The sequence below is a fragment of the Oryzias latipes genome, chromosome 5 (assembly GCF_002234675.1).
Source record: "Oryzias latipes chromosome 5, ASM223467v1".
Lineage (NCBI taxonomy): Eukaryota > Metazoa > Chordata > Actinopteri > Beloniformes > Adrianichthyidae > Oryzias > Oryzias latipes.
Window position 1 is genome coordinate 21,899,721 of NC_019863.2, and position 26,382 is coordinate 21,926,102.

General features: G+C 41.0%; 2 protein-coding genes across 3 annotated transcripts; both read right to left on the reverse strand.

Annotated features, from left to right (window-relative positions):
* ppp4r2 (protein phosphatase 4 regulatory subunit 2) lies at positions 1-6,577 on the reverse strand. Its single transcript, XM_004068928.4, has 9 exons — positions 6,447-6,577; positions 5,793-5,874; positions 3,336-3,506; positions 2,666-2,759; positions 2,533-2,570; positions 2,386-2,460; positions 2,158-2,298; positions 1,777-2,081; positions 1-1,003 (listed from the first exon to the last, which is right to left on the reverse strand). Exons 1-9 carry the CDS (start codon positions 6,478-6,480, stop codon positions 675-677), a joined length of 1,269 nt encoding a protein of 422 aa, XP_004068976.1. The 5' UTR covers positions 6,481-6,577; the 3' UTR covers positions 1-674.
* A 1,030-nt stretch (positions 6,578-7,607) lies between these two features.
* Positions 7,608-26,161, reverse strand: gxylt2 (glucoside xylosyltransferase 2). Of its 2 annotated transcripts, none has more exons than XM_011475243.3 (7): positions 25,743-26,161; positions 17,333-17,531; positions 16,295-16,426; positions 15,596-15,847; positions 13,158-13,281; positions 11,536-11,708; positions 7,608-8,373 (listed from the first exon to the last, which is right to left on the reverse strand). In XM_011475243.3, the coding sequence occupies exons 1-7, from the start codon at positions 25,949-25,951 to the stop codon at positions 8,197-8,199; spliced, it is 1,266 nt and encodes a 421-aa protein (XP_011473545.1). In that variant the 5' UTR covers positions 25,952-26,161; the 3' UTR covers positions 7,608-8,196. The 2 variants fall into 2 exon arrangements, with proteins under 2 accessions (XP_011473545.1, XP_004068977.1); XM_004068929.4 differs by having other exon boundaries at positions 25,719-26,161.
* Positions 26,162-26,382: the final 221 nt, after the last annotated feature.

The following is a 26,382-nucleotide window of genomic DNA, read 5'->3' on the forward strand; positions in this document are numbered from 1 at the left end:
TGATAAAAATGTTAACATTTATTGCCGTTTCTGAATCCCGCATTGAAGCATTCAGAGTATACACAGAAATTATACAATTATATATGCTTTCACAAAGGCAGTGAACACATACCGTATTACAATCTACAAAAATCTACTTTACAGAAATTGAAAATCCTAAATATCAAAAAGTACAACTGCAGAAATGGCTGTAGAACCGGATCCAGGGTCTGCGGCTAGAGATGGACGCACGCGATGACATCACCATCCAAGGAAAACGCTTGTCTTTGTACGTACGGCTGGTTTCGGAAACTACAACTGTCTGAACAAAAGAGATGATCATAAATTATGGAGAAAGGCTGACTGGTCTGATTTCAGGGGTAGTGTATTATTGCAAAGAACACGGCTGACAGAAACAGGAGGAGATCCTCCGCGGGTTTGAACGCGTTCTATGAACAAAGTTTGTGTGTGGAGGCCGTCACTTCACCTGAAAGAAAAGAAGCGCACTCACTGAACGGGGAGGAAATGCAAAGGTGAGCTCAGGTAGAACATGGGAGTGTCCAGAAGGGGGCCGACGTGCGCGCCTTGAGGTGCTCCTCCCGTCGTCCGCAGTGACAGTAAAGCGGGGTTGGAGGACGAGCTGGTTTGTGGTCGTACACGGCAGCACGAGGAAAGGGGGGGGGCGAAGGCTCAGTCTAGTCCTGCTCCATCGGCTCCTCAGTGGTCCCAGTGTCAGAGATAGAGCTGCTCGTGGAGCCCTCTGTTGGAGGTTCGGGGGTACTGCTGGAGGGAGCTGTGGCCGCCTCTGCAGCCTCCTCGGAGCTGCTGCTGCTGCTGCTGCTGACCGGATCGCTGCTGCCCTCCCCCGCGTCCCTGTGGGGTGCCGGTTCTCCTGCTGGAGCCTGCTGCTCCGTCTGATCCATGTCGCTGGCCTCTTCCTCGGAGCCGCAGGGAACCTCCCGCTCGGCCCGCTCTTCCTCAGCCGAGCTCGCGCTCATCTCTGCCGGCGTGCTGCTGGATGGTTCTGGAAAAGGCAGAAAGCCGTTTAGTTCAGCAGCAGCAACAAACCAGTTCTTCAAGTCCTGGTCTAAATAACTCGAGCAACAGGGATTGATTCCATCACACGAAAGCATTGAAGCAACTGTCTATCCGTGTGATGAGTTTTAAAACTTTAGATTATTGTGATTAGTGGGATTTTTACACAACAATAATAAATAATCACAATCAGATGAAACACCTGAAGGTGACAAAAACAGAGGAAGAAACAATGAAACGCTGCTTTTTAAAAAATCACGTTTGAGGTCCAAATATTAAGATGACCTGGGCTCTTCTGATGCGTAGAGGCACAATTTTTTTAGTAACCGCCACTGGTTACAGGTGTGAACACGCCAACGCGGCTAACATGTAGAGTGTTACAAACCCGTTCTAGAGTTAACAGTCTGACTGATGGATTTATCTCTGCCTCTTGATTCACTTAAAGCGCCTTTTATATAACATCAATTTGAAAATAGCCCATTTATTAATGGCACGCCGTGAATGCGCAGTAAAAAAGCTCTCATCTATTTTCACTTGATGAATTCGGTGCCGCTGTATTCCCCGTTTAAAACAAAAATCAGTAGTGAGGTCGGTGTCCAGAGCACTGGACAGTTTTTCTTTAGCGATTGGGAACACGCCCTTTGTTTGGGATGATCACGCCTCCATTGAATTGACTTAAGCTTCACTTTTCTGATGAGTTTATTCGTTCAGCAGTTGGTTGGTGGTCGTCATGGAAACAGGGAGAACAGGTGTGCAGCTCACCCTGGTCCTCGGACGCGGCTGCAGAGCTGGAGGCTTCGCTATCCTGTCTGTGCCCGTCCTTCAACTGGACCATGGCTTCTGCCTCCTGGGAAGTGCAGGAGCTCTCCGAAGGCCTTGGCGCGTCCGTCTCCTCCTCCTCCTCTTCCTCCTCCTCCTCCTCCTCATCGTCTTCTTCCTTGCTGAACTTGAGTCTCTTTACCTCCTGGTGTTCAGCCTCCATGTCCTCCTCCTCCTCCTCTTCTTCGTCGTCCAAGTGTTTGTTCTTCACGGCGCTCTCCGGGGAGCCGTCTGAAGGCGAGGCCCCACTGACAAAGACAGGCAGAGGTCAGAGCACGCTTGGGCAGCAGGGGGCGCTGTGCTGCACCCTGCCTTGGGCAGTACCTGCCGTCTCTGCTGCCCTCCTGCTCTGTGCTGAGGTCTTTGTTGTCTGTGCTGTCTGGCAGACCGTTAGCTGCTACTGTGTTGGCGAGGGACACCTTTGGTCTGCAGAGCGGCCGCGGCGTTCCCGGACCGTTCACTTTCCTGACAGGACAAGGAGAAGGTTAGAAACCAACAGACAACGAGGAGGGTTTGGGCGTTTTTTTTTTCTCCCCGTTATTTTGGACCGACCTCTCTGTGAAAGCAGACGTGGTCCCGGGAACCATCACCCCGTTCATCCGGCTCACAGAAGTGCTGCCGTTCTTCCTGAAACACAAGCAAAGTCAGAAGACGCTCGCCGTCCGCTGGACGCCGTCCGTGCACCAAGCCAGCACTTACTCTGATGTTGGATGGACGCAGCTCACCACCATCACGTTCTGAACAGGACAAAGAAATGCCGAATGAGTTGAGGTCACGTGGAAGCTTCTGGAAATAGCACCCCCCTCCCCCCCTTGTGTGTTTTGGCTCTCACCTTCTCCACCCCCCGCAGAAATTTGTCTGTTCCCGTGTAGTTCCTCTTGGGTTCCGTGAGGAGCTCGCACAGCCGCTGGATGGTGAACGGGATCCTGGAGTTCAAACAAACGCAGTCATTTGGGGGGTGGGGGCTGGGGGGGGGGCATAGACTACGACACGCAGCACCATTCTGGAGTGGAAACACATTCTCAGCACAGACAGCAACTTAAAAATTCAGATGCGAGTCAAAACCTCTGGCCACACAAATGTCCCAAAGTTCACATAATTGAACTTAGTCGAAGAATTTGTGTCTTGTCAACCAATCAAGAACTCAAGTCTGGTAGTGACGTGTTGTAATGTGATCAGTGGGTGGAGTCCAAAACCAACATGGAGGAGAATCTGATCACACTCGTTTGTTCTCCTCCTGAACGTTATTGTATTTGTTTTTTGGATGGAAACAATATATTTTTTTTTTCCTCCCCGGAATTATGTGGGACAGCAAGTCGTCAAACATCTCCCCCCACAAGCGTCAGGAGCGGTGTCTTTTCTTCCTTTTACATCCCAAATCGTGACCAAGAATGACATTCCTCCCTTAGCATTTCTTTAGCTTCATATTCAGAGATGAGGTGATGGTTGATCGGTAACTCCACGTCCCTCTGCCGGCCGGCACAACTGGAGCGTCCACTCACCCGTTGTAGCCGTCCACAATCTTCAGGATCCTCTCCTTCATGTCTTCGAATGGAACAGACTCCACGTTGGGGTTGGCGGCGCCTCTCTGTTCGGGCGCCGACGCTCTGAAGTCGTCCATCACCGTCTCCAGCTTGAACAGGAAGTAGCTTTTGAACTGAGACCACTGGACCCTGGAGAGTTGGACACAGGAGATGAGGATGAACAGGAAACCGGTAAAGTACTCCTTTGTCGTAGTATTAATCCATGTTCCTCTTTCTTTGGTAAAAACAACCAGCTGCTCGGTTCTGAGTCTTAATCGCTCTTTCCTACTCTCAGCTCTGAACTTGTTTTTTGGGTATAAATGACTGAAAACACATTGATATGATCAACCTATAAAAATGTTTGATCCAATAGAAACTTCTAAAATATTCAAATAAACCAAATATTGACCTTTTGCAAATGAAAACCCTTCTATTATACAGATTTATCTCTAATACACTTTCATTTCATTCAATCATATAGGAGAAGCCACACTTTACGCCTTAGTCATAACTTCCCTTATGGGTGGATCCAGGCTGTCTGCAGGTTAAGAATTGACCAACCTGTGCGGGCCAAACAGGCGCTCCACAAACAATATCAAATTCGTAGAACGCTCGAAGAGCAAATAATGTTTTCTGGATGATCTTCATCCAGTGTGGGTCCTTGGGCAAGACCCTTCACACACTGTGCCGGTCCCCAGCCCGGAAATAAATAGAGTTGTGGCAGAAGAAATAACAATCTCTGCCACCTGTATGAATCAGTGAAAGCTGATTGGCTGTGGCCACCCCTGAAACGATATGCCGAAAGGGGAACAAACGAGTTTAATTCCCGTGGACGTCCTACAGGCACTTGCATATGACCTGCACTCCCACGTGTGCAGCAATTGCACGCCGTCAACAATGAGTCAGTATGCGCACCTTACTAAACAAATAGTGTAGCGTAAGGCCCCCGTACGACACCAGCACCTGTACATCAAACCTACATCCTTACAAATACTTTACAATACGCTTAACACACGCAAGACAATCATATGTTTTATTTTCACGATGTCCCTCAAGGTCGACAACCCTGGAAAAACCAAACCCAGTACGGCAGCATGTGACTAAGGCTTTACTAACAGAAATATCAGCAGAAGTGGTCATTTTTACCAACACCAACAACCTCCTGTATCCCTAAATATAGCATCAAGCTAACATATATTTGAACTAGAATGGCCTCAGTATGTTTACCATTCTGTAGCTCCACAGCATCTACGACATTTCTTCACCTATTATTGTAAATACACCGAAACTGAAATCTAAGCCCGAATGAAGGGATATTCTGAATAAAACAAAGACCTATAAATAAGCTGATTTTGTGGTCTTCCTCTTCCACTAGAAGTGATGAAGCTTCTTGGATGGGCTTTTGTTAGACGATAGAAAGAAAAAATAAAGAACCTTACACTCATACTAGCTGGGAAACGTAAATCAACCCAGTTTGTATGTTTCTTATTTGTTTAAAACGTTTTCCATCACCTCAAAAAAAACCTTTATTTTTTAACCTCTTTTCTCGAAGAGACAAGTTATCGCTAGACGACTGGTGATGCTACAGTTGATTACTTAGCCCCTCACACACACAGCTGTAATAAGCATAAGTATTCATTTTTGCCAACATCTGTAATACATTTATTTATTTCACTCATTATTCCATAATAATTCTCATAAAGAAAGCTCACTTTAACCAAACTTTAATAAAATTTTGTGGTCGTGGATTCACAAGTTTCAAGGTAAAGCTGCACCATTCTCTGTGTAACAGGTTTTTAACGTCACGTTTAAAATAACACGGCACACATTCGATGTCTGCAGAGGGCAACACATTCAACATTTGTTGAGTTCCATAAAAGCAGGAAATGGTATCGGGGCAGATGAACGTTTCCGACAACACTGACAATAATAGACACGGGTAAAACTGGAGAAAGTGGAAAGTTTCAAAGATGTATTCTTCTTATGACCGGAAACCCCCCCCGCAAACATCTCCAAAAACTCTCTGATGGGTCCAAATACAATATCAGCAGTGTTTTCTGTGGGATGTAACTGCAGACACCGAACCATAAACTGCTATCTGCATGGACTTCAGACTGAGAAGTAAACCAGAGTTCACCTCTATAGTATAGAAGCTGTCACGAATCTGAAAACCAGGTTGCAAACAAAAATGACTCAAAAATCAAGGAATTATCCGAGATAAGTTTGATCCCTTCATCCTGACTGACCCTTTTCCCCCGTTCTATTTGACCCTATTTCGTGCAGAACTTGCATTAGGAAAAGCATATAGGTAACTGTCATAGTAAGAATTTCCTGTGAAAGTGAACAATAGAGCATCAATGGAAAGTGAAAGGCTCAAAGTAAACCGAAGAGTTTCAAATACTGGAGCAGAAAAACCGAGAGAAAAAGGACACTTACATGGTCTGTCCAGTTTTGGCAACATGGCACAGGAACTCCTCCAGAACAGGGGATGGTTCCTTTTTAGATTTCTTGTCAAAATCTGTAGAAACATTTTAACAAATTGGCTGAACACGAACAGGTCTCGATTTAGCCTAGCTTAAAAAACGAACAGTTTAGCCAAACTGAGCAGCTGAGAATGTCGGATTAATTTGTGGTCGTCCAGTTTAACCTGGTTAACGCTCAATGCCCACTTTAACTCAACCCGAGGAATTAATATATATCGCTGAACCCTTCCTTTCGTTAAGTGTTGATCAGCAGTTCCTATTAGCTTATCGTAGCCCTGCGATGCTAACTTTAGCCTAACGGGGAAGCCGGTAGTTTTCCCCAAAGCGTTAGCCGGCTAATTCATCTGAAATCATGGTGCGTGGAAAACAAAAAGAAGAAAGCTAACTATAAGAACTAACTAGTTATTTCAAAAAAAAAAGAAAGGAATACATTAAAAAGAAAGCTAAGCGTTTCGAAGACAGCACTAGCTAATAAGTTAGCATCGGTTGACACTAGCTCTCGTAAACTAAAACCCACTTCATTATCGCTTTTTTTAGTGTAACCTAGAGCAGACATTTATCAGATATTTTTCGTCAGCTTGGTGTTAAATGAGGAGAAGAAAGTGACCTATGAGCGCCTCTTGAATCGAGTCAATTTCCATCACGTCGTCGCCTCTGTTAGTGCTGAGGGTGTCAACGGCAGGATGGCGGCTAGCCGATGCTAAGCTAGGCTAGGAGGCGGCGGGGGGGGGGGGGGTAATTAAAGATGGCGTCGTTAAGTCACAGCCCGAGTCTAACTCAACAAACAGAAGAGAACTGATACAACACAACTAAAAAAAGAGCATTCCCAGTAGACTTTTTTTTTTGCAGAGCAGCATATATGAAGTTAGATTTGTTGCACAAAACGGTTTGCACCTGTAATGAGACATTTGTGTGTGTTGAAAGATTTAGTATCTGTAGAAAACAGATTGTCTGTCTGTTTTAAAAATGTTTGTACCCGTCATTAGAAATGTGTGCGTCTGTAAAACTGTTTTATAACGGGAAAACAAACATGTCTGTCTATAAAGTTGCTTTGTCCGTGTGTGAAATGTCACACGCACAAATAAACATGTATTTATCTACAATGACAAAGTTACAAATACAGTATGTTTTGCTTCTCACTAAATCAACCAATCAGCAGCCATGAGCTGTCACCCAATCTGTGTGCTGCGTATATTGTAATTGATGTATTTCATTACAATATAGCAACTAAAAGAAAATAAGAGTTGGTCATTATTATTAAAAAATATGTCTGAGTTGTGGGTGGGACCATTGGCCCGGAGCAACCCCACCCCCCTGACCCTTCCCCTTTGCTGAGAGCTCTCTATTTACACTCTCTCCTGCTAGCTTACAGTCCCTCACATCCCTAGTGGCGTTGCAGCAAAAAATGGCGACCAATGTTGGAGCTAATTGAGCCAGATGCTAGCTCGGACGAGGAAAACGAACATTTAGATAGATGAATCAGAATGACGCGGAGCACAATTTTTTTTTTAAACTGCATTTTTTGTCTGCTCCTAATTCACAATTTGAACGAAGTAATACTCAGAAATGCAATCTCAAGCTTAACTTTCTTGATATTTTTCTTCCATCGTCAGAAAAAATGCCACGAGAACATGTTAAAAACAACAGAAACACAATTTTATCAGAGTGGGTCTTTCATATAAAAGAATGTGGTGTCTTTAAGACTCCGCCCACTTACCAGGACAAAAGCAAACAAGGTAATAGCAGGGGGAAAAAGACTCACAATGGGTTAGTTTTTTGCAAAAATTTTAATTCTGAAAACATATGTAGACTCCACAAACTTTTCCATGTAACACGTGGGTCACAACAGCACAGATTCATATTACAGGCTCACACACACCTACACAAATCCATTTATTTTGTATGGTAAACATGGCACACATGAACATTAATATGGCGTTTAAACTTCACTCCAATAAAACATTCTTGCACAATCTGTCCAACTCGGTCAGGCAAAGTCTCACGGTCTAAAAGAAAAAAATCTTTTTTAAAAAGTGCTTTTCAAACATTTAACATACAAACATTTAATACAGACAGTGGTGGTTCGTTCACATTTCATGGTGACGCTAAAATATTCACCATTCTTTAAACTGTCCAAGAGTTGCTCTCATACAATTGAACCTTTAAAATGTTCATTTTAGTCGCTTAGAAATGCTTGAGATGAGCATTTTTCTCAACATAAATAAAAAAGTGACTTCTTTGTTTGGTTTCTTTTTATTTACTTTTTTATTTCTGTAGAGTTCATGATCCTTCACAGGTTGCGTCTGCTTTAAATGCACAGCATGGGGGTGTGGGTGGGGCAACATGGTCTTCGGCTGTTAATTTCGAGGTCTGGCATGGCGCACCACCTTCCTCTCAAAAGCACTCCTCATGGTCTTCTCTATCTGCTTGAGGAAGACCTGGGGAATGCGACCGCACAGAGTGTTGACCGTGTCCAGGAACCTGCTCTGGACCGGGTAGAACAGCGATTGGAACATGTTGTCCTCGAAAGGGAACTGCGGAGACAAAGGCGTAACGTCAGATCCCCAGCCAGCTGCTGCAGGAAGACAATTTTGTAGGTTGTGTCCGAATTCCCTCACTACTTTATGCACTTTCTGTGGCGTTCGCCATTTTTTTTTCCGGGGGGTTCAAATCTACAATTCCAAAATCCAGTGCCCTGGACAAGTCCCTGAGGTCTCTGCTTAAAACTAATGAGCATCGATGCACAGTAGATCAGGAAATATAGACCACAATGCATTGCGGTTAAACAATTTTTTTCGGGAAAAAAAATTGTTTTTACCATACTTAAGGTAAAAAAAAAAAAATTATACTTAAAAAAATAAATCATCATCAATTTGCCTATTGATGGGCTTTGGCGTGTTGGCGAAAATGGCTAAATAATTTTAAAAATTTATGAGAACATTGGCTTTAGAGTCTTCATATTTACAATCGAATTTCTTAGGTTTTACTTTGGTAAATAAGTTCTGAACTATATTGTGTTTCAGGAGTTGGGGAGAAGGGAGGGAATTCAGAGACAGCCCTCAGTTTCAGGCATTAAACAATAAAATTCTGCCCCAGTTGTCCTTGGCAGGCTCATCTCTGTCAGAGTAAGGCAATATCCGAATTCCCACCCTACTCCCTAACTACTAAAACACAATATAGTGCAGGACTACGTAGTGCCCTGGATTTTATTAGCAATTCAGACACCATGCTCACTACTTTTTTTATGGCGAATATGACGTCATCGATTTCATGAAGTGAAAATCTAATTAATATGAGAGTTTTGCAATGATCGTTTATGAGTCCACGGAGTTCTGATGATGAAAACGATTTTAATAATAAATATAAAATAAAATGTTTTCACAAACATTGTTCAAACACAATGCACTCTGGTTTATATTCGCCAATCTAGTGAGCATCAGTGCACACTGGTTTTTCACAGAGACTTATGGGAAATTTCTAGGGCACAGGATTTTGGAATTGTAGATTCGGACAGCTCTACAAAATGAAGAAGGCAATGTATAGTGCACTATGTAATGAGTAGTGAAGGAATTCGGACAGGGCCTAAAAAGATTCCAGAAAGCAAAAAACAGACCCAGATTGTTTTGTTTTTTTAACATGAGCCCCACAGAATCCAATTATATTATTGTGCTATAAAACTGCTGCAGTTCAAACCCGAAGTTAGAGTAATATGCTCTACTGTGAACTGATCTTTCTGCTACTCAGCTTTGCTGATGACACACAGCTTTAAGGCCTGTTCACACCGGGACGAATTTCGCCGGCGATTTTCGCCGACGTTTAACGCCTCGTGACTAAACAAAGGGCACCAATGAGAGTGTGCACACCGACGCGAAAAAACGCCACGCGACAAAGCGTCAAAAAAAAAACCGCCTCGGGTTCGTTTTTTTTTTTCGACGCAACGCGTCGAAATCTATTCGACCAATGAGAATGGCGCTTTTGCACACGTGTCTGGAGCTTCTGAAGTTACAGTAAAACACAACTTGGGGGCGCTCAAACACAAAACTGCCTTGCTGAGCACACATACCAGCGAAGAAGATAGACGCCAAGTAGCGTCAACACTGCCGCAAAGAAATAATGACGGACATTCTAAAATATCCCCTTACCAAGTACCAGTTGGAGCTACTGATGCTTGAAATATTCATGTTTTCTTTGTATTATTCTGACAAGCGCGTAAATAGTCGCTCTCTTCTTCTGAGTGAAAAACGACTTTAAGAAGCGTAAAGTTGCGCAGCGCCACCTTGTGTACAGGAGTATTTCTGTTTATATTAAGCGCCATCTAATGTCAGGGAATGAAATTGCATGTTCGCTCGGCTCACCGTCAGCGAAAATCGCCTGGGTGTGAACACAAAAAACGTGGCGAAAAACGCTGGCGAATAACGCCTGGCGAATATTCGTCCCGGTGTGTACGGGCCTTTATGTTGACGTTTTGAGTTCAATCAAATTCTGCTAGTTTTGTCTTAATTACCTCATGGAATGCTCAGGTCTTATGGCAGCACATTCAATTTTTTAATTTATTTTATCATTTATTTACAGCAATTTATCAAATTTCATCACTATAACCTGTGAAAAAATCCTAATCCAAGGCTGTCAATTTCTGAAGAGCATGAATGAAGGAATTTTAAACAAATTCGTATACAGGTCGCAATTAAACACAGGCTTTCAGTTGGGGTTATAGTTTCTTACAATTCTTATTTTATCCTAAAAATATACGCTCCAAATAAATATCTGCATTTAGCGATTAGTTGTCTTCTTGGTAAATAATGTTTAATGTTTATTAGTATGACTGTCTAAAAGTCTGAAAACAAAATGCAAAAAACAACATTTGAAACCTACAGTACATATTTTGATTTTTTTTTTCTCTTCCTGTATATAGTGAAAGTTCTACAAGCAACCAATGTATTTATTTATTTCTGTATATTTAATAAAACAATATTAGTTCACTGCTTTTACACATGTTATTTTCTTTTAACCTTCATTACAGGAGTTATACCTTTATTTACTTCATTATGACGGTTTCTTTATAATTTTTTAAATAAACGTCTTTGTATTCAAAAAAATATTGTAATAATTTTATTTATAATTTTTGTTTATTACAAACCTTTTGGTTATTTTACAAAACAATTTTTTTTACTGTTTTTTCTTCTTCTCCATTTCAGATACTGTTTTCATTAGTTTTATTTCTAAAATACTTATGTTATTACATTTTAGAATCACATAAATTATCCGATTTTTCAAATCTTTCAACAATATTTAAAGTCACAAACATTAAAATGTTTGATCCTATATTTAAAAAAAAAACACAGACTTTTTTGTAAAATTGTACTCGATAACTTTGGGACCTGATCAATATGTGCACTAAGATTTTTGTGTGTTTGATATCAAAATAAAAGTTTCTGTTGACAGGAAACTCATGGACCATAAGAGTGACACCATTTTGGCTAGGGAGCCTCAGAAGAAGAGTTTGAGTCATGCGACCATCTTTAAAAAAAACCTTTATTGACTGGCTAACAGAAAGGATATTGGATAATTCACTCTAAATAGTTCTGAAAGCTTTTAAGGAGAGAAAAAGAGTGTTTCCTGCCAGATTGGGACCCAGTTTGAACTTTTTTTTTGTTCGTCATGGCGTCCGGACATCCTCTCAAAAGGGGAGCACTCACATCATGGATGGCGTCGTAGATGACTTTGAAGGCTGGCTGCTTGTCGTCGTGATACACTCCACGGTTGCCGTGCAGGATGGACACGCCCTCCTCTTCAGCGGCTTTACAGTTGCTCCCGTACATGCAGTGGTCGGGTCTGTAGTTCCACTGACAGGGAAAGATGAACAGACACTCTGCACAAAGAGAACACACAAGTAGAAAACACACCAGCTTTACCCCAGCTGACCCAAAACCTCACAATATGTAAAAAAATAAATGTGTTTTTTTTTTGCACAAATAAGCTCCCCCCCCCCTTCTTTTTGGCATTTTAAAAGTAGTCTGAAGAAAATAAGTTGAAAAAAGGGAAAATTTGAAATGACAACCTTTAAAAGTCAAATTTTAGTGAATGCATGTGCAGTTTGGTTTCTATAATCTACCTAATATTTATTTTTTAGTCTTGGAAATGGAAAAGTACATTCATGTTTTCAAAAGACTTTTTGGTTTTATTTTCTAAACATGTTCTTGCTAATCCTATTTTTTTCATATTCTTTTCTGTAGTGAAAGTTATTCAAGTCATAAACTGACCAAACAGATGCTGCATTATAAGTATGTGGTCTCACGTTAAACATTCGAGACTGCTGATTGACAGATTCTCCTGAGCCCGCTTTCAAATAGTAGGGGTGTGGCCTTCCAACAAGCTCAGTCCTGATGGATGAGATCGGTTACTATAGAAACACTGTCTCAAACAGGGACTAAACACTGCTTACTGTCAGTGTCTGGCTCCAACATGGTCATGTTGTGGGGGGAAAATGGCAACTGAATTGACTTCATTTGGTTGGAGCTAGAAATAAGCCATTTTCTATGAGTGATGCAGCGTTAGAAAGCATCTGGTTACACAAAGTATTGCCATGTAAATCGAAAACTTTTACGGTCAAATGAAAATACTTTATCTTACCCTATAATATATCAGAAAATTGATTACATTAACCAACACTGTAACCTAATGAGTATTTTTAAAATTTAGAACACTTGTATGGACTGGGACTAGTACAGCATTCCAAATATAAAGTAATATTTATAACATCCATTTCAAATAAACACATGTGTAAATGATACCATGTTTACATTGTGCGCTGCAGTAGCAGTAAAGACTAATATCCCTGATCTTTTAAACAAGACATGCAGGTGCAATGTTGTCATTTGGGCTTACTCGGTTCGTTCGGAAGTCACGTGACATCGTTCGTGTACACTCGGTTTTATCTTAAAAAGTCGGACGTCCTCGTGAAATCAGGTTGTCTCGGACCACAGGATAACCGCTTATTTCGAACGCTGGTGAAGTCACACTCACTCAGTCCAGGTGTCGTATACAGTCACCCCAATTAAAGGTACATTTTTGCCATTTCGAATTCTATGGGTTACATCAGTCTGCCTACTTGGAGAGCATTCAGAAACATGCAACTTGATCTACTGTTGACATAGAAGGGGAAATCCTGAGCAAGATGGTTCACTAAATCCCAGCCTTGAACATCTCAGGCTCTTCCCAGAAATGACCCCAAGCACTCCAGCTTCGGGAAAATAATGGCTGAACTTGATGCCAGAAAAAGGCAGAGTGAACCGAATAGTAAGAGAGAAAAAAACTGCACCTGGGTTGTCATGGAAGATGATGTTGAGAAGGTCCTGGTCTCCCCATGTGATATGGCTCTTGTACTTCTGATAGAGTGGATGCAGAAGATCCCCCCACGACAAGCCGCTGGATATCATGCTGTTCTGTGACACCAAAAACACAAACAGCTCAGCGGCAGGCAGACATGATCAAAGGAGGAGAACATTTATATTCCGCTTTGCTCTGGCAAGCCCGCTGCCAGAGAAGCTGCTAAATTAAGTTCTGAGGGCAGAAGTCTGTGATGCTAGAGTGCTAATCTGGAAGGCTTCAATCACAGCCACTTTAAAGCACTCAGCCTTTGGACTGGAGCTCAAAGAAACAAGCTGCAGAATGCAGAAAGAAGTCGTGGATTTGTTATCCTGCACTCTGAGCAAACCCAGACCTAAAGAAATCTCTTAATTTCCACTAGCCCTTGTGCTATTTAAGATGACCCCACCCTTACATTGACGTGTTCTCCCTACCATGATAAAGGTGGATAAAGGTGGAAAGATTTCATGTAATTCATGGACACCAGTGAAGATCACAAAACATTGAAGAAAAAAGGTTCAGCGAACTGTCTAGTGGGTCTAGATTACCCAACTCCCAATGTCAAAGTGCCTAGGATAGCACAAGGGTTATGCAATAATTACACTGTACGACACGAGGAAAGCTTGCAATGTGTGATACTAGTGATCAATGCTGCAATGAGCTTACGACACATGAACAAAAAACAACTAATACATTATTTTCATTTCACTGCAAACGTTTTATTTAAATAGGAGTCAACATAACCGATTACACTCCAATTGACCCACGTCTACATAGAGGGCGGGCGTCTAACATAAAAGGGCTCCATGCCATTGGTCGACGGTGTGAAAGGGTGCATCCGATTGGTCAAATACATGATAGGGATTTATGCAATTTGTTAAATACAATTGCCATGAGATTCTTTTAGCACGTGTGTAAACATTTAAGTTTATCGCAGTTACCGTCGTCTTTTGCACAACGCGTATCGCACAGGGTGATTCTACGAAAAACGGAAAATTTTCTATTTATTTATACTGACCAAAAAATAGTTTTTGAACACAATGTTCCCTTGTTTATTGTGGGGGGTTATGCACTAAAAACAAAAAACGCAATAGGTCAAAGTTTAAAGCGTTGAAGTCAAGAATTATGGAATTAAAAGAAAGTTCTGCAAGCGATCAGAAATGTAAGTAAATTTGTCAAATTGAACGCATTCTGTACAGGAGACATGGTAGGGAGGAGATTGATTGATTGATTGAGAAGGTCCAAAGCCAATCAGGAAGCAGAACAGAATGCACTGTTAAAAAAAATCAACACAACAGAAAGATGGGGAAAGGTAAAGCCAAGATAAAAAACCCAAAGCAGTTTATGTTTAATCATTTTGCCGACATCATTTTCTCAAATACTTACAAAACCTAAAACTGTTTTACTGATGTATTTTTTGACTTTAATTTTAACGGTTGTAATTTTTTTTAACTTTTTAAAGCACTTATCAACAACTTTGCAATTTTTTCCCTTATAATTTAACATTTTCGTATTTTTCCCCACACAATTTTGCTAGTTTTTGTCAGCTACCTAGAATTGCATCATATTTTAGTGGTTTATGAATGTTCCAAACAATTTTAATCTTTGTTAAAAATTATTTGGCTTTAATCTTGTTCCAACGTTTTTCTGATATTTTAGCTTGAAAATGAAAAGCAGGACAGCCAAACTTCAACTAATGCAAATATTTCTGTACTCTGTATTTAAACTTTGGCTTAAAAAAAGCAATTTGGGGTTTAGTATAAACCGTGTTCTGTGCATAATAATTCATGTTTTAATTAAAGCTGCAAGCAGCGTTGATCAAGCCAAAACCTTGGGCCTTCTTTGCCCCCTACCCAGAGACCTACTGGACCTTAGTGAACATGTGTGACATGGTTGTCAAATCTCATGGCCTGCATCTCTCTGATATGAGCTAAGAGAATTTCAACTTCAGTGAAGGTAACAGACCATGGCAATGATTACATTTTTTGCTCTTCGAGGGGCTCATGAAACATGTTTCCATTTTTGCAATGATGTCCAAAACTATCTTTTTGGATCTCCATGGCAACATATTTAGCTTTTTCAGAAACTTCTCCCTCATCTTCAAAGAAGGGGACAATAGTTGTGACGTCATGATGTTCAGGTTTGCCCAACCTTTTTTTAAATTAAACTGTTGCAGTGAAATGTAAATGATGTATTTACCGTAGTTGTTTTTTTGTTCATGTATCGCAAGTTATATCATCATCGCAATATTGATCACCAATATTGCAGATTGCAAGTTATCCTCATACCGTGCAGCCTTAGTAGTAACGTACAGCCGCTTTTCTCTGTCAGAATTGCATAAAAGGTCGAAGAATTAAGGTAGTTTGCAGAGCGTACGTAGTAGGAACTTACTTTGAAGAGCGTGCTGCGGATCTTTGTGAGGTTCATCAGCATGACGCCAGAGTTGACCCCTGTGACCCCGTAGAAAGGGTGGCGGGCAAAGCGGCTGTACCATCCGATCTTGGGCACCTCGTGCTCTGGCGCCATGGCTGCCAGTTGGGTCTCGTTAAAGGACTTCAGGAAACCCCAAATATCATCCATGGGTCGCAAAAACAGCACATCCGTGTCCACGTAGAGTAATGAGTCCACGTCTTTCAGTATGACCTGACGGGAAAAAAAAACAGCAAAGAGTTGAGTTAAAAAAAAAAAAAAAGTCAAGCTGCATGATTTAAACACGTTTTCAAAAGTCTTTGTTTTTTTTTTAATTGTTAAAAAATATTGTAAACATACATCATGCAACTAGTTATCAATACCAGTTCTTTAAATTCAACAACCATTTTTCCCTTTAAAAGCCATTTTTTATGTAAAATGTTTGAATGATGAAAAGTCCACTTTGGTTGGTTTATGTCACTAGTTCTCTTAAACACAATTCTAACAACCAAATAAAAATAGTTTTCAATGGAAATTGTAACACTAAATCGATATCGACTTGATTTGTGAACTTTGGATTTAAAAAAAATCAAATGGATTCAGTGTTCAAGTCATCGCCTTTGTAATTTGCTGATTAGTAACAAAGCATGGTTGAGGATGAAGAAAGAGCTAGCGTCTCACAGGAAGGAAAAGTCTCTGAGCTGCACAGGGCTTGAAGAGCTTCTTCCACTCTTCTGCGTTTCCCACCGAGAAGGAGATGGGGTAGACGCTGAACTGGAACCTCACTCTGACAGAGTGGGGCCAGAGGCTCAGCTGCAAGCAGAACAACACAAGCGACCGCTTAATACCAAACAGAGATTTTTTGTCAGGGGATAGCACACGCTTATAGAAAAAAACTACCATAACTTTTCAAGCCTTTAAGCAATTAGTATAATTTCAATGGACTCTGAGAAAAGCGGCTTTGCATTTTGGCTTTACTGCTATTCTCTGCATCAGTGTCAGCTGATTCACCATGATTGCATAACCACGTTGCTGCTTTTCTCCACTTCAGAATCCATAGGAATTACATTTATTGCCTAAACACTCAAAGAGTTACGGTAGTCCAAAGAATATCAACAGTGAGGCTAAGGCTCTGGTGGTAAAGGGTTAAATCCCTTCATGGCCATGTGATTGCAGGAGCATATACCAGCTAATGCTAGGTAAAGGCAGGCTACACTCTGACCAACAGCCAGTCCATCCCAGGGCAACACACACCTACAATGCATATATTTGGACTGGGATTTGAACCAGGGCCTACTCACTGTGAGGCCACTACACCACCATGCAGAACTTGCAGTGTCATCTTACAATTTACAATTTTCCCAATTCTTATGGGTTCTTGCCTTTAGATTTCTGTTCTCTCTGGTCTGCAGAAAGGCACTGTGCATTTACACTAAAGTGTACCGCGTTGGAGTTCATTTGCAAGGGAACTGTGAGTCTCATTCACAGCAACAAGAAATAGAGTTTTCTTGTTTGGTCTGCACTCCAGTTCGGGTGAGCACCATCCCATTCAAGACAACTAACGTGGAGAAACCGATTGTTGATCAAACAAAGACAAAGAACCATGTCTAACAAATGCAGCATAAATTAAAAAAGAAGGAAACTTAAACTTAAAAAGGAAAGCATCAAGTTTGTTGGTTTGTACACAGTTAGTAAAAAATGAATGGATGCAAGTCTTACCCTTTCCTCAAACTGTGGAGCCAAGGAATCCTCAGAGAAAATGTGAAACTTGATCTTCTTTTGGCTGAACAGCAGGGCCGATTTGATCATAGTGAGGGTTTCATCCAGACGGTTCCCACATGCCACTACGGCCAAGTGCATCAAGTCCTCATCCCTGGTGCGCTTGGTCAAGGCTTGAGCCACATTAGAGTCCGCTTTGCTAAAACATAGATAAATAAAAAGTGAAAATGCAGTCAAGCTGTTTCCAAATGACCTTGATGTATCCCATTGTTTTAGTTCTATGTTTGGTCCGGGGCAAATATCCCAATCCAGGATCTGGATCCAGGCCCTGCAATGGACTGGTGAACTGTCCAGGGTGTACCCCGCCTTTGCCCTCCAGTGACTGGGTGGGTTCAAGCAAGCCTGTAACCCCTAACAAGGAATACAGCAGGTTAAGAAGATAGATGACGTATCTATGACTTTATGAAAAACAATGTCTGCTTGTTGCCTCTGACAAAACGAATTTTCAGCTTGCATTCCACTTTCAACCACTTCTGTTTGCAAACCACAGAACTTCAAACATGCAGTTGTATTTTTTTCAGAGCACATTCCACCTTTCCAAGTTTTCTACTGATTGCTCACTACATCCTTTTTCTTTTATTCAGATTGCAGGGACAGGAGTATTTCTACCTTCTGCTGCAAAACTCCTCCCTGTTGACCAGATCCATAATGCTAAGGTGGCATTCTTGTCAGATCTCCAAAACATCTTGACTGGTTCCTTTTAATTTGTAGGAGTACTAGATCTACTCTGAGTTCCTCCTGAATTAATCTTTAAAGGAGATCCCAGCCACCATGAGAAGGAATCTCTTTCTTGTAATCTCTGATTTGTTCACAACCTGCACCATGTACCCACCAGAATTCTTCCCTCACATGCAGAATATAAAGCCACAATGACAAGCACCTAGCTATGACTAAGAGTGTATTTATGGGAATCCTTATGTCAAAACACGATATTCAAAAAAAACAGAATATGGGTAGTGAGTTCAGATCAAGGACAAGCTCAGGTTTCTTCCTAACCCTAAATGTTGGTTCTCATGTCCCTTTCCAAAGACAATTTTCCATCTCAATCCCGCCATCCATTTTCTTAATCCATTGTATCCTACTGTTTGACGAAGGCGGGCTACATTCCAGGGGTGGGCAATTCCAGGCCTCGAGGGCCGGTGTGTCTGCATGATTTCCAGATAGTCTTGCCCTACTCATGGCTGATTACCTGGTTCAGGTGTGTCCAGCCAATTAGAACATGCCAGAGCAGGGTATGCTGGAAAACATGCAGGAATGCGGCCCTCAGTGCCCACCTCTGTTCTAGACAGTTCACACAATCACAAACCCAAACACAATCACACCTAGGGACAATTTAGAATAATGAACCCATGAAGCATGTTTTTGGACTGTGGGAGGAAGCCAGAGTTCCCAGAGAAAACCCAAACATGCACAAGGAGAACATACAAACTCAAAAACTGAAAGCTTCAAGCCAGGATTTGAACCAGGTGAGGTGAAAATGCTAACCAATACGCCACCGTGCAGCCCGATTTTCTATCCCGATAGGCAGTTTTGGTCAAGAAAAGCAGAGACTTTTGCCTTTGACCATTCTCTGGAACCCCAGAGAACCCATGTAACTAATCTAAGCCTAGACCCAAAATTTGACCATCAGGCACTCACCAACAAACCCCAAGCCCAGCGTTTGCTTCAGCTATTGGCTTCGGTGACCCTAGTCCAGGCGAGGGACCCCAGACTTCCACAAGTATCAAACACCACATCCACAAGGTCCTCAGTATACACTTACTATACATCACAAAAGCATCAGTAAACAAGACATTTCTGCTTTAAAATGAGGCGACTAAGAAAACACTTTTGAAGAAAACAAACAATATTAGGACTCCAAGTACTTCATATGCAGAGGATAAGTGACATTTGAAAGGTAGATTGGAGGGCGATTATGAGACTTATATATAAACGAGGAGGACTAATAATGCATCACATAGATAGATTGTTGGACGGTTACAGCTACTTGTAGTCAAGAGCCTTGTGGGGGTGATGCGGTTTTGCCCATTTTGTCTAATCGTTCTTATAATTTGGTGTACCTCATCTATGGAAATGGGCAGTTCATTCTCCGTTCATTGACTTTGCGCCTTATAGTCTGGTGAACCTCATAGTCCGAAAAATCTTAATTTCACAAAAATTAACAAAAATGTCGACGAAAACTAATTTAGTCTTTGGCCGACCAATATCAAAACTGGATGGCAAAACAAAATCCACAGAGCTACTTAACGGGCTTTCGCCCACATCTGGAAGCCATCAGAGAAGGGGTCCAACCAGACTGAATTCCTTTGAGTGAGCGGGAGAGGAGCTCTCTGCTTATTAAACAGCAGAAAACAAGCAGCGTCTTCACAGGAAAGTGAACACGAGCTGAGTGAATACAGAGAGAATCCACTTTACGAAGAACACCTTCAGGGCATTTCATCTATTAATATGCAATTGGGTCATTTGATGGACTTAAATTCAACATATTTTGAAAGAGAGGATATCAGAGCCGCTCACGAAGCATGCTCAGGTGCAGAAAGACGAGATACAGTTGAAAAAAAGAGAGAGAGATTTACTCATTGATGTTTTTGGAAAAAAGCATAATATATTTTCTAAATCTGTTCTTACACTTACAGCTTTCCAGTGACTTAAGCTATGCGAATCTTGAGAGGAAGGAAGGGATGGGTGGACGCAGCTTTCATGCTCATCTTCACTTCAGTCTGCAAAGTCTGGGAGCAGAGAGAGCTCGCTCATGCAAGATGACATTTTTATAGCTCTAGATCATATCACAGCTCAACACAGACATTTTTACTGCAGCAGACAAGAGTGACACATGTCCACGTTTGTTTGAACACTAAACAATGTTGCCTTTCTGGTACAGATGCCAAAAGAGGGTCAAGATATCAATTTATTACAGAGCAGTGACTTGTGTTGATTTATTTTTTAACTAAGAATATATTGTTTATGATCTGACCTCTTCCTTATTTGGCTTGTTTTCCTATTATACGCAGTTATGCTCATGCAAGTTATTTTTTTAATCTATTTTAGTTTGAATAACTTTTTTAAGTAGTATGTATTTTTTTTTAATGGCATTTATATTATTAATTTTTATTATATTAAAGGGCTGCATAGCAAAATGTTAGTAGAGAATTAGTTTACATACCCACAAAAATTTTGATAAATAAGGGAATAAATCGTAGGCAATAACTTAACTTTCAAGCTGTTTCTATCAGCCTTCATGGTTGACCTTCATCATCATTATCTTGGCTTTGAATTTATTCAAAGTTGTTATAAGTAGTAAACACTCTTGAATTAAAAATAGAAAGAGTTGGTGTGATCAGATGATGGTGGGATGACCGGGGATTTCCAAAGTGGCAGAGAAAACGGGAGCAATTGAGATTCAAGAAAACACGTTCCTAGAAACCGTGAAGATTTTCAGCCAAGCATCAGATCTTTCTAAAAATTTATTACGACTTTGATCAAATCCTGTCAGTTACACGGAGTGGGTTTGAGTGAAGCAACAAAGGGCAGGAGAAAGCAAAAGTCAGCAGAGGAACTCATACAGGGACAGTAATTGTCTATGAAATACAGTTATGATACATGTGTGGGGAAAAAATATGTTGAAAAGAATCAAATGTGGGCTACTGTGTTCTATGTAATCATATTTGGCTCATTTAATTCGATTTTAGACAACAGTGCAACTTTAATAGCCTTCTGATTTGAGGGGGAACCTGGTGGCAGACAAGATGGCGACAGAACATCGTGGGTCGGAAATGGAAATTCTTCAAGTTTTCAGAATTGTGGCACAATTTATTGAAACTTTTTCATGTGAATTTAACAATTCGATGCGCAACATGAGCGGGGAAAATAAGAGTTATCATTTTATTCCTGTCAAAAAAAATACAAACAATTCTTCTCAAATGGAAGGCTCAATTTACTCAAACTTTAAAGATGTAGATAAATGATCTCTTATATTATTTGGTTTTGGAGAAAATTCGCTTTTCTGCTAGAGGTTGAAGACAAGATTTCTATACCACTTGAAATCCTTTCTTACATTAAATGAAGAACTAAAATCTCACTGCTGATAGAATATTTAACGATTGACTGTATTTTGGAAATGTGCAAGCGAGAGGTTTATTTTCTTTTCAAAATGTAGATTTTTCAAAATATATTTGCAGTTTGAAAGAGTGGTACAGTAATGGAAGGGAGGGGAGGGTGTTTGGAGGTTTGTTATCAGTTTTGTACACTTTGCCAAACTTGTACCTTTGTACCCTCTGTTTAAATGTGAAATACCAATAAAAAGACTTGATGTAAAAAAAAAAGAAGGATACAAACAAAAGTGTTCATATTTGTAAAACTGTTACACCGGACCTCTGCTCCAGTGTTTACATTCCTACACAACCGTAATTTATCCACCCTTAATGTGATCAGTGAGAACACCTATTCTGTTGTGGTGAAAAGCTGCTTTACGTTGGGATGTAACACTTTATATGCATATCGTGAAAAAAGCAGTTAGAATTGTTGCTTACAGATGCAAAGCTGCTTTTCTCTGCCGATCCCATAAGTAACTACCCATAAGTAACTACGATCAAAGAAACGTAACTCGGGTCGCCAGTTAAATTTGTGTTTTTGGACCAAGAAAAAAAAGAGCTTGCGACAAAAATTGTGTGTGTGTGTGTGTGTGTGTGTGTGGGGCATAGACTTCCGGATTTTCAGTTCTGATTAAAGATGTCTTGCCACCTTGTTGTCTGCAACCAGGTCCTCTTGGTTGATTCTGACGAACAGATTATATAGTTCTTCAAATTAGGCGTTTGACTGTATTTTTTCAAGAACAATTAACTCAAGTCTTACAAAAATGTCGAGTTTTCAACCAGTAAAAAGACATTTCAGACACCTTCTTGGTGTACCTTTGATGGGAACAAAACTCCTAAACTGCATTTGAAGGAGTTTTAAGACCGGAAATTAAACAGAAAAACCTTTAGTGTTCAATTTTGTGAATACTGCAGCTTCTATTTTTGATAATGATGGTGATTCACCATAGAATGGTATGAAAACGTGATCAATGCTCAATTTTTTTATTTTTGTTTTCTAAAATTGTATCATACAAAAAACAAGTGGTTCAAGAAAAGAGCCCTGGGTAACTCCTATATGGCAATTAAGGTTAGATAGTCTACTAGATTGCTAATTTAATAAGAAATATGTTTAATACCAGAATCTAATCAGCATAGAGCAGTAAAAACTAAAAGACAGAACAATAAAAGTCAAGTTTTCAGTAGTAGATGGTATTGTAAATTTACACGAGAGACAAACTTGGTCCATCCCTGAAAATGTCTTTTCAATATCAGGAACAAATGGAGCTAAAGAGATGTTATGACATGGAGCTGACAATAAAGTGGAGGGTGGAGGCAGTTGGAGCTCTCCTCCATCTATTTCTGGCCACAGGAAGCCGTGTAATGTGTCAAGAGGAAATAATATGATTTAAAAACAGAGACGTTTGTCTACGAAGCAGATTGTACGGGATATCTGCCCACCAGCCGCACTTACGGCCAACAGAGCAGAGAAAATCAAAACCTGAAATAACAGAGCATTCCAGATATAATGACTCAAACTAGAACTTTTTTCTATGTTGTATGTAATCTTTTTCTAATGTTCAAACTAGGCTTAAACAGCAGATTTGCTACAATCTTAAGAAAGCACAGCAAAGATCTACTTTTTAGGTTTTCGCCTTTTGTTACTGTCCTACTTTTGTTTGCATTTTGGGTAAAAATAACATTAGAAAACGTACATTTTAAATATTTTTTATAACACTGTTCCACATTACTTTGTTTTCAAGAGGTCACACAACCAAACGATACACATAATGAGCAACACAGACAATGCCTGCTCGTCTTGAAAAACCAAATTAAACCAACACATTAATAATATATATATATATTTTAACTGCAAATAATTGCATTTTCTGGTAAACAAGTGCCTGTGTGTTTACTTGTGGTTAAAACCCAAGGTTTTCTCGCCGTTCTTTGACTCAACGACGGTCTCCACCCGCTGGTAGAGCTGAGACACCCCAGTTTTGACAATTAAAACACCTTATCTGCAATTTACCACCAAATCGCCGAACATCCTTCAATCCCGTTGTGAGTGTTTCTACAGGTTTTTCCCATCCCAGCATTCCTCTGAACTCTTTTTTTCCCCTTGATTTCGTATCTTTTTCGTGAAATCGAAAGGAGTGTATGGGAAATTGTGTTTTGCATAACGAACGCGTCGGAAAAAGTAATGTATGCTGGAAAAAGTTGCGTTTGTCGTGTAAGGTATCATTCTAATCTTTTTTTGTCATTTTATTAGCAAATTAAACAATTGTTTAAGTTTTTAGTTATCTTTCATCAGTCTTTAGGCCACATGTTCAAATGCTAACTAGCATTAGCAATTTAGCTTGTTTAGCATGACTTCTGTTGTTTTTTTGTTTTTTACTTTAGAAAAAATAATTTTGTATTGTTTTCCTGGTTTTGCGTCTAATGTCATCTTGATTTGTAATTTCCTATGTAGCCTACACATTTTCTGCTGTTTTCCTGCAGTTCTGTGTTTCGCTAATTTAGCAATTGGGCACATTTCTAAAAATGTTTTCGGAGGTTAATGCCAATTTATAAAGCTTTTTTTTTGTAACTGATTCAAAGCTTAAAATCCTAGATTTATTTGAACACTTGGTTGATAGCACTTATTCCATGGCATTCCCTACCTTTTGTGTACTTTAACTAATTTAGCATTTAGCAGCTAGCATTTTTCTTTTTGTTTCCTTTTCCAATTTTCAATAAACATTATTTCATCTATTTTAGTTCTTTTGTTTACTTTATGTTATAGCTCGTTTCTCCACAGCAGCCCAAGCAGTCAGTATGTCATTTATGGCACTGTTCTTTTCTTTTTAGTTACATGTTTTTCAGCTTATCTTACAAACCATTTCATAAAACTTAAACTTCATTAGCAGTGTAAGATTAAATCCATATCCAGGCATGTTTCTGCCGAGAGAAAAAAAACATTGGTTTTCCCAGCTTTATATATTTCTTTCTAAACGGACACTGGTGACCCCTTTCCACCTCATCTCCGTTATCAGCGCCGCGCACACTTGCAGCGGGGAGCTCCTGCAAGGACGCAAAGGTCTTTTTCTTGCAGCAACGCCTCAACAGCTTTTATCTGCCGTGTCCCCAGCCTCCTGTCTGGCTCTGAAGCGGAATACTTATTACGACTTGCAGTCTGAGCGGCTGGTTCCGCCGCCACCGTGGCATCAGCCGGCGTTCTTGCTGCAGGATGCCTGAAGCCATGACTGGAAATGTCTTTAATCAACCGGAGGAACTTTTCTAAGAAACAGCGTTCTGGAAGACTTGTACAAAAATGTGGAATTCCAGCATTTTCCAAAAATGATTAATTGGTGCTTGAGTAAAAGTCCTTAAAGACCCATTCCAATAATCTTTAAAGGTTTTCCCAGTAGTCTTTTAATTAGCCAGAGTCCCAAAACCCGTTGTTTCCTAGGACATAGTTTCTGTAGAGCAGCAGTCGTTTATTAGAAATTTGCCTCTGAGGTGTGGGCGGGACTGTCGCCCCCTCTCCCACTAGTTTACAGCCCCTCCCATCCCCAACCTAGGAGCAACAATATTTGGAGCTATCCAGCCAACCCCGCCTTCCCCTCCCTGTTACTGAGAGCTCTCTGTTTACACCACTCTCCTGCTAGCATATAGCCCCTCACTTCCCCAACCTAGGATTACCGGAACAACAATAATGACGGCAATATTGGAGCTATCCAGCCAACCCTGCCCTCTTCTCCCTCTTGCCGAGAGCTCTCTGTTTACACTGCTCTCCCGCTAGTTCAAAGCCCCTCACACCCCCAACCTAACATTACATGTGCAAGAAAAATGGCAGCAATATTGGAGCTAACCAACAGAATGCCCCCCCCCCCCCCCCCGCACTTCTTACGTCACAAATACACTGTTGTTTTTAAACTTTTTTATATTCACAACGATTCGAATAAAAAAAATCTAAGAAATGCAATTTTCAGCTTTTTTTAATATAGGTCCCCTATCATGAGCAAAAGGCCACAAGGACATGCTAAAAATCACGATTTCACCCACTTCCGGTTGGGTCTTTAAAACTTAAATCCTTCAGTGAACTCGGCCGATTATTTTAACTGGATTAAGGACTGCCTTTCACTGAAGATCGGATTGTAGATTACAATCCATCTAAGAGCGTGTCTGTTTTTTTGCTGCAAACATGAGTCCGATCACAGCTGTTGTCTCCACACAACAGTTAAAGGTCTACGGAAAACACCAAGTGACCGTACCTGTGCGCGTGCACGCTCCCCCACCTCTCTTTCTCCGCAAACTTTTCAGCCTCGTTGCCTCCAAACTCGGACGGCGATGGGGAGGATTCGCCGTCCTCCTCTCCGTCCTCCCCCGAGTCCTCTCCAACTTCCTTCAGCAGCGGATCGTCGGCGGCGTTGCCCCCCCAAAAGTACAAAAGTAGAAAAACTCCGAAGCACGCGGCGATCGCGACTACTCTGCCGTGGATCCGCATGGTGGGAGCGAGTCGCTGGAGACGGGAGGAAGGCGGCCGAGGCTCCTCTCATGTCTGCTGCGGAAGGACACACACCCAGGTTGACATTTTCTCACCGCTCACAGCTCCCAGTTTTTCTGCGGGTGATGATGGAAAAGCTGGGAGCTGCTCAGGAATACACGGCGGGGGCGGGGCCACATCGATCCCACCGTAAAGACGATAGTAGGGCCGCGTTCCATTTGTCGCTAAAAAAGAAAATTATTTTTTGAGCTTTGATGGTTGCTATGGAAGCATATGTGTTTAAAAAAATAAGAGTCTACACCGGAAAGGCTTTTTCATTTTCACAAAAAAGCTGCGTTCATCCGTACTCTGTGACGCTGACGGGGAATAAACAAGAGCTTCAAGTCAAACCAAAAGGGACGGAAAGTTAGGCAGGAAAATTAATTCAAACT

Bases quoted from the DNA above. Each gene is read 5' to 3' on its own strand.
- gxylt2 (XM_004068929.4), bottom strand. From the start codon at position 25,951: ATGCGGATCCACGGCAGAGTAGTCGCGATCGCCGCGTGCTTCGGAGTT. The intron at 16,427-17,332 runs GTAAGACTTGCA...TTCTGCTTGCAG, and splicing joins CTCCACAGTTTGAGGAAAGG to CTGAGCCTCTGGCCCCACTC. The intron at 15,848-16,294 runs GTGAGACGCTAG...TTTTCCCGTCAG, and splicing joins CTCAGAGACTTTTCCTTCCT to GTCATACTGAAAGACGTGGA.
- ppp4r2 (XM_004068928.4), bottom strand. From the start codon at position 6,480: ATGGAAATTGACTCGATTCAAGAGGCGCTCATAG. The intron at 2,082-2,157 runs GTACTGCCCAAG...TGTCTTTGTCAG, and splicing joins GAGGGCAGCAGAGACGGCAG to TGGGGCCTCGCCTTCAGACG. The intron at 1,004-1,776 runs GTGAGCTGCACA...TGCCTTTTCCAG, and splicing joins AGCCGCGTCCGAGGACCAGG to AACCATCCAGCAGCACGCCG.